General features: G+C 33.3%; 1 protein-coding gene across 1 annotated transcript in view; it reads right to left on the bottom strand.

Annotated features, from left to right (window-relative positions):
• LOC139807990 (uncharacterized) overlaps positions 1-12,557 on the bottom strand; it is a 164,453-nt gene extending 151,896 nt beyond the window's left edge. The window contains exons 1-6 of the mRNA XM_071769548.1: positions 6,212-12,557; positions 2,658-2,829; positions 2,423-2,578; positions 1,679-1,789; positions 1,342-1,416; positions 1,157-1,249 (exon numbers count right to left, since the gene is read on the bottom strand). Coding sequence (XP_071625649.1) covers positions 1,157-1,249; positions 1,342-1,416; positions 1,679-1,789; positions 2,423-2,552 — 409 coding nt within the window. The 5' untranslated portion in view covers positions 2,553-2,578; positions 2,658-2,829; positions 6,212-12,557. The remainder of the gene's footprint in view (positions 1-1,156; positions 1,250-1,341; positions 1,417-1,678; positions 1,790-2,422; positions 2,579-2,657; positions 2,830-6,211) is intronic.
• Positions 12,558-13,201: the final 644 nt, after the last annotated feature.

The following is a 13,201-nucleotide window of genomic DNA, read 5'->3' as shown; positions in this document are numbered from 1 at the left end:
CATCGCGTGCGACCGCGTCCGCTATCGAGTGCACCCGCACTGCCCCCTGCGTTTGTATATACCGCGTTCTACCCGTCCCCGCGATATATAAAATACCACGCCGTGTATATATTAACTGTGAATAAACCACTATATGTCTCACTAAATTGATTATTTTCTCTGGGCCTGTCATCGGACTCCTGATCCCGCAAGCCAGTCCGCGTTCGACAAAGTCAGGCCGTTACAAATTGACACACAATTAATATTAGTAACATATGTGACATATATAATATTAGCCAGCTCCGCGGTTTCGCCCGTTGTTTCTATTTTTTTATTCTTATTTTCTTAGTCTTATTTTTTACTTTTATATATATTTATAACACTCCTGGATATATGATGCCTTTTGTTTTCCTACTTCGATCAAAGCAATAAAATCGGTTCATTAATGCGATGATCGCAAAAAGATGCACATTTCGTATTGGGCCAATTTCTGAAACGACGCTTACTGTCTCCCGACTACAGCTCGAGTATAAATTAAGAAAATCAGTAAAAAAATTTTTTTTTGATCGTCGTAAAACAAAAAATTAAACCCCATCGGAGCCATGGCCGGAAATTTCTACCCCTATTTCATATACAATAACATTCTTTAAGATTCGGTCCATTAATGAATGAATAGTTCACGAACAAACAAACTATAGAATCATATGTTAAAATGGTTTAGTCGCTTCGGAGAACATTCTAATAAAAAATCGAACCTTATGGTGATATGCCCGGAAATTTATACCCCTATTTCATATATATTTCTTTAAGATTTGTTCCATTAATGAATGAGTAGTTTGCGAACAAAGAGACAATCAAACGAACTTTCTCTCTTTATATAATAGTAGAGATATGTACATTATGAACAGTATTTAATAATATACATATAAGGAAGTACATCAACAATGGATTCTGTGATGTCCAACCTAATCGAAAAATCTTATACCATTTTTTATTCTATATAAGTATGGTTTTTGATATACAGGGTTTAAAGCTGGTCAATCGCATGTTATACGATTATATATTTTGTTAATAATTAAAACTATTCTACATGTAACTTATGTAGACACATGTTTTTATTATAAGGATATAAGAATATAAGGATATAAAAATGAATATAAAAATGTGTAATATATACCGGCATTTTCGTCTTGTATATCAATGTTTATATCGCTTTGTATATCACTTTGCACTGCAATATCTTTCATTATACAGTTGGTACCATCAACATCTAAATAGAAAAATATAAATATATGTATAAATAATGTATTAATACATTGGACACAGAATCGTATAAATGTCAATATAGAAATATGTTTATACTTTTTGCTGTTATGCATTCTCCATCGTATCCTTCATCAATAATTGACATATAATTAGTATTTTTGTTTTCACAATCTAAAATATAATTCATATTATATTTAATATATAATAATTATATAAACATTTGATTATAAGCTTTAACAACAGATATACACATATTACATGTATGTTTAAAATATTCATTACTTTTCAATATTTACCCGTGAATGTTTTAAATATTAAATATCTTCTCCATACATAAATTGTATGGAAAAATGTATCAATTAATTTAATTTTGTTTTGTTAAAAAGATAATTAAATTATTACATATATGTATAATAAGGAAAAATATACATACCACTTAGTTCCTCCAAATTAGAAATGCTATTCGCATTAGTGGATTTATAATAAGGATTTATAACCAAAGAAGAAGGTGATGGCACACGTTTAACTTTCTTTTTGATATATCCTATAAAATACAATTACATGCAGAATATGCATGTATATGTACACAGCAAAAAAATTTGTGTATTTTTGAAAAAAAGTCCTTGTTAAAATTTTTGTGTAAAATAATCAACACATATATGTGTAGATTTAACATATGCCTGCTATATTAACTGAACTTAACAAATTTAAAATGTAAAATTATTAAAATAATGTAAAAAATATGTTAAAGTAACATAATTTGAACGTATTTATTAAATGTGTTAAAATTTACAGAAAAAGAGTATTGATATTATACTTTATAACAGCTAGAAGTGGGAATAAAAATTTATACAAAAAAAGAGTGTTTTTATCTTACAATCTTAACGTCAAAATAAAAGTTATGTTAATTGTAAACATAATTAACCTCAAATTACAATTAGAATTACATTTTCTTTCTGTTAAAATATTTTAACATAGTATCAGTGTTACCATTTAACACATCTATATATATTATGTTAAATTAACATGAAAATTTGAGTGGACCGTTTGGGACATGTGATTTATGTTAATTATATTTAACACAAATTTTCCAACTGTGTATGTATATGTATGTATATGCGTATAGAATATATAGGTATGTATATGGAAGAAAAAAACGAAATAAGAATTCAATTACTGTCATTATCGTAATCCTCCATCTCGTCATCGAGCAATGGCTTATTTATCAATCTTTTTTTGGGTAATATTGTACATTGACCAGGCATTTCAAACTGTCCATCTTTTGACGTAGAAATTACTTCTTGCATTACCTATTGAGCTATTTCGTAAGTTTCTGTAAGAAGTTATATACATTTTACATATTAAATACTTATATAACACACAATATAACAGAACAATTTGATTATATTTACCATATGGCCCTATAATTTTTTTGTACATTCCAGGTATTTTTTGGATGGACGTTTTTAATTGCAGATGCCTTGACATTTAGTTTATTTGATGGCTATTGGAATGTTTTATCTTCTGTATTCAACCTAAGCTCGGGTATTGTAGAGTCTTCGTAAAACATATAACATAGTACATCTGGAATAACAATCAAATATCGATTATTTTTCTTCTAAATAATGTATATAATTTATTAACACTCAAACATCTATAAATGTAAAAGAAGCATTATATATATCACACCCCAAGAAAAATACTGTCACAACTAAAAAAATTTCGATTTTGAGTTAAGCCCATAAAAAGTATCCCTAAAATGTTATCTACGTGCTATGATAGTTTCACAAGTCTATATATGCGAAATCCGCTGTACTTACGGGGTAGAAATGTCATTATTCTTTTAAACCGGTTTAAGGACGTTCTCCGGAAAATCAATTTTATCTAGATTTTCTTGAAATTGTGAATATACGTTGTTGAAAACACAGCGATTTATCGACGAATGAAAAATGGCGTGTTGCCATCTATGGTATTCGCCAGTAAGCAACTGATTCCGTAAGCACTCTACGTAAACACTCTATAGAGACTAATACATGGGTCTAGTGACATTGGTAGTACATATGTTTCGCACGCAAAGGCGCTGCAATACTTGGTTTCCGCGTCCGTATGGCGCTACGATACCTGACTTCCGCGTTCGTTACGGAAGTATCGAGCTTGCGTAGCAACGATCGTCATTGTATCAATAACTTTCGTTCACGATCGTCATTATATTCACATCTTTCGTCCACAAAAGTCACGCGTATCAAGTCGTGTCGTGTATTTTACCCGTTTCTACTATTCTTTGTAAAAAAGGATATTGAGTCGTTAAATCAATCGTTTCAAATCATACTCAATCGTAATTACAACGACGAATACATTAAATACGGCAGCACGACGTAAGGAAAGACGATTACCGATACTGGAAAAATATCTGCCATTGCCATATATAAGGAAACGGCATCCGCCATTACTAAAGAAGGAAGGACGATTGGAGAATACATTCGATGGAAATTACTTCCGAGGTTTCACACGAAGGGCAGTATTCCTCCTCGTTGGAGTCACTTTCACGTAAAGTGAAAGCACGCACAGGTAACTCTCGTTATTCGTAAGGGCGGTATTCCTCCTCTTTGGAATCAGCTTTCACGTAAAGTGAAAGCTCGCACAGAACATTCGAGAGCTTTCTTTCTTATTGGATTTGGGATGTATTACAACCACTCTTGCATTTCGGCAAGGCATTCAATCCAATATTATCTCTCAATCGGTGGCCACTGTTTAAGACAAGATTCTTCTCACTTCACTTGAGTAATCAAGTATAAAAAGAATTTGGTTGCAACCACGCATATTTAGTATATTCGCTTCTTTTCATTGTAAAATTACGTATGTTGTATAAAGATTGTAAGGATTCGTTAAGATATTAATTGAGAATTAACTCATCGAAACTGTAAAGTTAATATTTCGTAAAATAGTACATGTTCACATTATTTAATGTACTCTATTGCGATTCAATAGTCAGTATATTCTTTCTTTCTCATAAGTTGAATATCGTTAAGTTCATTCGAAACGAAGAATTATTTCAGAAACATTATCCAATGGTTAAACCATGTTATGCACGATTGATGAAATTTATATAAATATGTGTCATGTTTATTGTGGATTAATGCATGGAATTACAAAAGGAAAAAAGGGTATATGTATTGGTTAAGAACCACTTATTTTTTTTAACATTGATTTCTCTGAAATCTATTTTCTTCATTAGGAAGATACCAAATTAATCCATGCACTATTCCATTTCTTCTATATATATTAATTATATTTTGAATTTATACTTGTATTATATTGTATTTTGAAATGTTTTGCATTAATGGTCCTTTCACAAATATAATTTGTTTTTCAAGGTTTTCTCTTATGCGTTACAAATATTCAATGATTCTCAGTGCTTCTAATTTGTTTAAGTGAAATTAGTCTTGCGTAATTATTGTATTGGAATTTATGAAAGAAATATCTCCGGCAACGGATATATATTTATTAAAGTGAACGGACTATTAATAATTGAGTTTCCTGATACTTAAACTATGTATTTCATTTATATGTGATGTATATTAATACCGCGTTATACTCTCAAAGTTCTAAAAATTATATTCAATCAATATATCGAAAGGTTACTTTTCAAACGAATTACAATAGTTGAGTTTTCTTAATAACCAGTACGATTTTACGTTCTTACTGGAACGTGTACATACGTTAATTTAGGTGTGCTTTATGCGATGGTATAAATTTCAATACCTCTTGCGGTATTAAAAATCGAGATATTGAGTTTCAAAGTTTCAACTTTTAACATGTAATTCCTATTCCGAGCTGTTGTGAAAGAGACATTTTAATGAATTGTGAAAAAAGTTGTCTCTAGATTTTTTTGAAAAATTAGTATACAATGCTCCATAAAAATAGAAATAATATGCGATAAGTGTCAATACTCAATACCCGTTGCGGTACTCGTTTTCGAGAAATAAAGTACGCGTAAGTACTTGTGTAAAGTACGCGTTTTGAGAGTTCTCCGGCTCCAGTCGTGCTCAACTTGTATTCGTGCTTAAAAAGATGTTTATATACAAAATATTACATATAATAAACATCTAAAAAATAAGAAGTTAACTTCACGCGTGAGAACTCATGCGGCGTTGCCAAGTAACTGACGCCTCTCCTCTTCTGTTAGGGCCAAAGCACATATGACAGTCGTAGTCGTGGACGTAAGTAACGCACAAGCTTTGGCGTATCCTGATCAGGTCGGGGACTACGACCGTCGTATATCGCTACGCCATGTTATGTGCTTTGACCCTTACTCTGAACCGAGCGAAAAATTCATCAAATACTTTACACAAGTATTTCTCAAAAACGAGTACCGCAAGAGTATTGACATTTAATTGCATATTATTTCTATTTTTATGGAGCATCATATACTAATTTTTCAAAAACATTTAGAGAAAACTTCTTTCACAATTTATTATAATGTCTCTTTTACAATAGCTCGGAATAGGAATTACATGTTAAAAGTTGAAACTTTGAAACTCAGTATCTCGATTTTTAATACCGCAAGAGGTATTGAAATTTATACTATCGCATAAAGCACACCTAAATTAACGTATATTCACAGTTTCAAAAAAATCTAGAGAAAATCGATTTTCCGGAGAACGACCTTAATTGTTGCGGTTTTCTGGATGAATAGTATTATAAGTGAATTGACAATTTAATCACAGCAGATCTCTTAAAAAAAATAGTATAAATTTCATCATAACAAAATGTAATTGTAATTGCGTTAATTATCTTAACAATTAAAAAAATTGAATTATTTTTCCTCTCTCCTGAAAATTGTGAATTTTTTAGTTGTGACAATATTCTTCTCGGAGTACGATAAGAGGTACGAAATATAATATATTGAAAGCTTTTATAATGACAATTTGTGTTATAGGTATTATTTCCATATCCGTTCACCTACTTGCTATAATATGTAGTATATTCATATGTTGTGAATTGCAAGGATACATTGGAATTAGTCGAAGAACCAATATATCTTCTTCTTAGAACAACAGATTTCCATCTTTGAAGTCAATAAATTCAATTAAAAAAAGATCCATATTTTTTAAGTAGCAACAATTATTTGATGATTTTGTTAGTATGAAACGATTTGTTAGCATAAAATTTTGAAATTTAATCTATTTCTGGGAATGCATTGTGTAAAGGCAAAATTCTTTCATCTAGCTTTAGAAGCAGTAGTGTATTTTCAATATTATTATTTTGAAAATTAATTCCGACGAATATTGTTGTGCATTGTTGTTGTTCATTAACCCTTCGCAGAACACATGTAATTCTGGTACTTTCGTCGAACACTCTTTTATGCCCAGTTAAGATTTTCAAGCTGTAATGGTGCCATAAAAAATCTAAAAAAATTCAAGTATACATTCAAAAGATTTAAGAATCTATTTATCTATATCGTTATATATGCTTGATTCTTGTTTGGGTTTTTCTTATGAGTCCGTAAAATCTCCGTAAAAGCGGTTTTTCCCATCTTTGTAACATATTTTTCAGTATTTTCATATAATTTTTGAAAGAAAATGCACTAAATGTGTTGAGAGCCCCATACTTCCTTACATCTTGACAAAAGTGTATCAAGTTGCGAACGTTATACACACTATTTTTACTTGTTATATAATATTTTAAGTGCTTTGACGAAATATAGTAAAAATTCACTTGCATATGTATTATTACGCATGTAATTTGTAGGATGACATAAAATTAACATATAGCAATATATGTTAAGAATACAAATGTTTAAATTAATCTTTGTTTAAATTTTTTTTTAAGTATTTAGGCCAGAGCCTAAATACAGAAGAAATAATTTAAAGTTGGTTGTCTTCCAGCGGTCTTTTATTCATTAATACCACGTGGGATGAGCAAATTCAACTAGTATGAATTTTTGTAAAGGTATAATATCTTTCGATAATGCTCTATTCTATATCTCTAGAGAAACAAATATCATGATCATGATATTTGCTTTCCTTTAATCCACAGAAACAATATTTTTTCCATTACTCCTAAACATATTACATGCATATAATCCAATTGAAAATTATTAATTATATTATTGAATGAAATCTATAGCCAAGTTTTCAAAAGCTGAAGTAGAAATGTGATACTCTTCATTGTTTCCGATTACGGAAATTACTGTTTGTTTTTAATACTGCATTTTCTTGCAAGAAAACCATTTTATGATCTAAATAATCTTCTTCGCAGGTTTTCCACAACCAAAATATCTATTATATCCTTTTGTTACCAGTTACGAATAAAGATTTTGCAGAAGCATAACATATAACCCTGAATCTTAACGTAGTATGTTTTACCTTCAAATAAAAATCCTTTACTGTACAGTATAAAATATTCATTACGAAAGCCCTGTAATAAATTATGTGCATTTGTAGGCTTTTTATAACCGATATGTACCAATCAAAAAGGGTTCTCCAGTTTTATTATACCTACATAAATTTTTATATATTTTTGAATATATATTTTTAGTAAATATACCAAATAGGGGACCCCACACCCAGCTTGATACACCCGTGCTTTGCTACGCTACGGTATGCGAAGGATTCTATAATTCATCTCCAAATTTAGATTTCTTTTTTCATCCCGTTAGGGGTCGAATTTCTAAAAATCCCTTCTTAGTGGGTGCTTACGTCATGAGAGGAATACACTACCCGAATTTCATGTTTCTAGGTTCAGGGGTTTGGTATATATAGATAAATTTCTATATATATACCTTTGAATATATATATTTAGTAAATATACCAAATAGGGGATCTCCTCACCTCCGATGACCTTGACCTTGACATATATTGTCATGACCCTGAGTAATTTTTCCTTATAATTTAATCGTCTCTCATTGCTTATTTAAAAGTTATGAACAAAAAAGTTTGAGAAATATAATAGTTTGTGTTGATACTAAGGGAAGTAATTTGCTGATATATGTATATAGAACAGTACACATGGCTGCCGCTCTTCTCCCACAAGCAGGGGTGGGTGGGCGTGGATCTCGCTCCGCGTACTGAAAAGTTGAAAACCCGAACCGTACAATGATAAACCTCGTTTCACCTTATAACCAGGATTGAGGTGGGGTGGAGTGGACCTCCACTGCATTTTCTATTAAAACATAATTACTCTTAAATCGGTTGGACTTTGTTGAACTGGAACTTATGCCGATATAAATTAATATGTCTATATTGGATCTGATTACGCTCAATTGTAAAATAGCAATAAAAATCTCAACAGTTTTTATTAGCGTTTTTTAATCATGTCCGCGATGAGTTGGAGACCCGCTTACGAGAGCGCGACGTAGCATTGGAACAACTGCAGACGCAGTTAAGTCCCCCCAATAATATTCTTTCGGGCGAAAACGCGAGCGGCGCGGTGCGAGTGTAGACGCGTCCAGAGATGGAATTTCTCGCGAGATTAAATTGAAGCCCGATACGTACGACGGGACGGCACCGTTACGCGAATTTCTTTCGCAGTTTACGCTCATTGCCGTTGCGAATAAATGGGGCGAGGCGGAAAAAGTGGTTGTTTTGGCGTCGCGCTTATGGGGGAAAGCGCGTTCATTGCTCGATTCGTACGCCGACGGGATCGAGTCCCTCTCTTTCGCGGAGTTGAAAGCGAAGTTGGAGCTGCGTTTCGGGGAAAGCGAACTCGCTCAGAATTATTATTTACAATTTACTAACCGGAAACACCGCCCGTGCGAGGGCGAGGATTTCGCGGCGTTAGGCGCGGGAGGCTTTCGCACGTCCGCCTCAGAGCAAGGACCGCCAAAATATGTCTTTTTAATTTATTGTTTATTTTGCCCAGCAACCGGTGTTTTACGGAGCCGATCGATATATTGATCGGTCAGCTCACTTGCGGACGAAAAGCGTACCGGGCGGCACGCACGCAACACTTTTGAACGTCTTATGGAAAAAGTTTTGGAAGGATTAATTTCTAAGATTTGTTTTGTGTATTTAGATGTCATTGTTTTTGGAAAAAATTTTGAAGAAATAATGTGTAATTTATAAAGGAAGTTTTTCTTCGTTTACGAAACGCTAATTTAAAGGTCAATCCTAAAAAGTGTGTATTTCTAAAAAGAGAAGTAAAGTACCTTGGACATGTTATATCTGCTAAGGGGGTTGCAACAGACCCAGATAAGATTTCTTCTGTCAAACATTGGCCGCTTCCGAAAACACGAAAGCATGTACGAAGTTTTCTTGGTTTTTGCTCATATTATAGGAGATTTGTCAAAGGTTTTTCTATTTTGAGTAAACATTTGTACAAATTGACTGAAGAAAATAATAAATTCGTCTGGTCTTTTGAATGCTAAGAGGCGTTTGAGAATTTGAAGCGCGTTTTGACTTTTCCTCCTATTTTGGCTTTTCCTTCAGGAGAAGGACAGTTTATTTTAGATACCGCTGCCTCGAATTATGGAATTGGGGCAATGCTTTTTCAGTTTTAGGAAAACAAAAAAAGGTGATCGCTTATTTTAGTCGGGTGTTAAATAAATCTGAACAAAATTATTGTGTAATGAACTCACTCGACGTGAGTCATTATTGGCAGTAGTGGATTCGGTGAAATTATTTTATCACTATTTGTATGGAAGGAAGTTTTTAGTGAGAACGGATCACGTTTCTTTGCGATGGTTAATGTCTTTCCGGAACCTAGAAGGGCAATTGGCAAGATGGTTGGAGCGTCTGCAGCAGTACGACTTTGACGTCTGTTATCGGAGCGGAAAAGCTCATGGCAATGCGGATAAATTGTCTAGACATCCGTGTTTGGAGGCGTCTGGTCTTTACTGTGCTAAGATAAAGCTCAACGAGGAATCTATGGAAGAAACTTGTGGTCGTATAGTCTTCGCTGAAAAATATCTTCTAAAAAATTTTAATAAAAAATAATTATTTTAGTGTAAAACAAGCGTTATCCAACCTGTGTGCAATATTGGATAACTTTGCGCGTCAATAAAAAAATCAGCGTTTGTCGTACGAAAAAAATACAAGGGTCTTTTTTTGTTGCAAATTTTGTCCACAACAAGATGCATACGATAAAATTCGTCTCAAATAAATTCTAAGGCCTGAAAACAGCGAAAAACTAAGACTATTTCAAAAAATCATAATTTTTTGCTTACATAGCTATAAACTAAAGAAAAAGGGTCTAAAAAATTGGTTACACCATGAAAAGTATTCTTGGTAGTTCTCAGATGATGTGTGATTTTTGGGGAATTTTTAATTCTATTTTAAATGACGGAAAAAAATCACCGGCACAACATCAAAAAAACGATGAAATCGAGAATTTTCGGGATTCGAGTCTCGGACTTTGACAGCGCGTGCAAGCTAAACGACTGACTTGACGATAAATGTTGTTTAGATCATTATTGTAGATAATTTTACGCTCTACAAAAAAGATACGTATAGTTAGTCACCCTATCTTGCTTAGTTTTCGAGATATTTGAGAAAAAATTAAAAAATCGGGTTTTTTTGTTGATAATATTGTTAATAACCTTTTAATGCGCATTAATTTTGCGAAGCAAAATAAATCCCACTTACAGCACCTCAAATCAAAGCGATTCATGGTGGTTGCAACCTGGGAAGATTAATTTGAAGGTTAACCCCATAAATTAGTTTAATATGACTGGACTATATAAGTACATTTATAAAATAAAGGACTGTCGTTATATTGAATTAAAAGATCTTATATTTTCTCCGACACGAAAAAACGTCCTCTTCGCTATACGTCGGCTTTAAGCTTTATGCTCTAGGTCGTAAGAATTGAGTTTTGCGCAATTCGCTTAGATCTAACGACTAAGGTTTAAATACTGCGCGGGAATGTTTTCGAGACGGAAATGACGTCACTTAATGCTTACGGCTTAGAGCTTAAATACCCTTAAAGCAAGGTTGTAGACCAGCACTTACGCGCCGCTCAACGCGTCGGCGAAACCGTAAATCTCGACTTGAATTTCTTTCGACAGAGCGACCTATCGCGGAATGCGCACTTCCTCGAGTCGCGCTATATAGACCGATAATATAATCGTTCCAACGCTGCAATATGTCATCCGAGAGCTCCGCGTCCTATTCGAACCTTTTGAGCCACAATTCCTGCATAAATATTTTCGTGACTATAATTACTGGAGTCACCTATCCGAGCGGGTCGAAGAACGCTTGAATCGCACTCTTACAATCAAAGTCAGACTCGAGTAACGTTCCGCTAGCAGGTAACATCTATTTTTCGGCGACAATAAGAATTGCAACACTTGAGAAATGCTGTCAACGGTAATCTTTCAATGCTTGACATATACGCTTCGGTGTTTTGTCAGCTTGACGAGGCGAGCGGAATATTGAGAATTAATCGAACATATAAGGCTGGAGTTCTCGTAAAAGCATAGAATTGTAATCTATTTCGATTCGGCATTTTGTAGAACTCTATTTTCGGCACGCTTTTTCTGTCACCTCCGTCTCGGGTGTTTGTCTCGCGTGTTTTTCATCCGCATTGCCGAAGACGGCAAAAGAGCCTGACAATAAACGACTGCCGACGCGCTAATTGTCGCTCGCTGGTCGCGTGAGAGTTAAACGGCATTAACTCAAACAGCTGAGCGACGGTTTTCCCGGCTGCTAATTATCCTATTGGTCAAAAATCTGTAACGGGGGAGCGAAGATTCGGGAATCTTCTCGAAAACCGAGGGAATAAAATCCCGAGCCTTCACACTTCCGAGGAAGTCACTCGTTTGCAGTCTAACGGCGTGTCGAATATTATTCAAGGCAATTTCGAAGTGAATTTTCCATTCTCGTAGCGCGCAACCGATGTATAGATCTGCGCTTAACGCGACGGGAGTTTTGCGACGACTTCGCAATTTAATTGCATTTTCGGCTCTCGCAACTCGCGTGACCGTGTCATCGCTACGTGTACATTTTATAAATACCTAGCTGTAAATAAATCTGACTTTCTAGATTAATTAACGTTTATTCGTGACTTGAACCTTGACTCTCTCCTCTCCGAACTTTGCGTCTCACTCGCTCTCGCGCTCGCAGTTATCTCGCGAACAGTTACAAATCTTTAATAAGGTTGGATAGCCATTAAAAGCTTTATAAAAATCGAACTGGTTTTTGAAATGTAGCGACTCGGATATTGTAGCAAATAAGGTATTTTATTTCAAGATCATATTACGTATCGCTTGCTTTTATAGTATTACTTTTTGCACTAAACGTGCAATAAACGTGATACGTCAATATGGAAATAACATTCCTTGTTGTATCTGGTTCGTTGTATTTCGAAATCAAATTTAACTTTTAGCCAATTTCAGCTCTTCAAAAAGCTGTTTCAATTTTTAAATATGTCTCAGTAAAATATTGTCTAACAATAAGTCTAGTTGAAGTAAATAAAAGAAGTTACTTAGAAAGTAATGATATAATAGTAATAAATATTAATAAGTAATAAACTATAATAATATGTATACAATTAAGTAAGTTTTTTAAAATAATTCCGTATATATATAAGCTCTAGTATTATAATTATTATTATTATACTCAGCATAATAGGTGTGACAGTATGCATGGGTAAGAAGAAATAATAGAAATCGATATGTTGTATTAATACTTAAAAGATGTCTGTACTAATTGTAAGATAAGAAAAAAATGTAATCTTTGTAGAATTAACCCTAGAGAGGTAATATGAATTTTCTCATACGTGAAAAGCCAAGCGGGGTAATAAATTACCCCAAACTTGTACCGCGTGTATAATGTTTCTATTTGTTGTTAGACTTTTTAATAGATAATTTTGTTTGTTTTTTTAATAGGGAAGACGATAGTAGTCATCAATTTGCGGTAGTAAAAAAAAAACAGTAAAATAATTTCGAAAAACAAGAAAAAGAACCAAAAATTGGGCTGAAATGACTATTTTTATAAAAAATGCTGTAGTTTTTCAT

The sequence above is a fragment of the Temnothorax longispinosus genome, chromosome 2 (genome assembly GCF_030848805.1).
Source record: "Temnothorax longispinosus isolate EJ_2023e chromosome 2, Tlon_JGU_v1, whole genome shotgun sequence".
Taxonomy (NCBI): Eukaryota; Metazoa; Arthropoda; class Insecta; order Hymenoptera; family Formicidae; genus Temnothorax; species Temnothorax longispinosus.
This window is presented reverse-complemented; position numbering and strand designations above follow the sequence as displayed.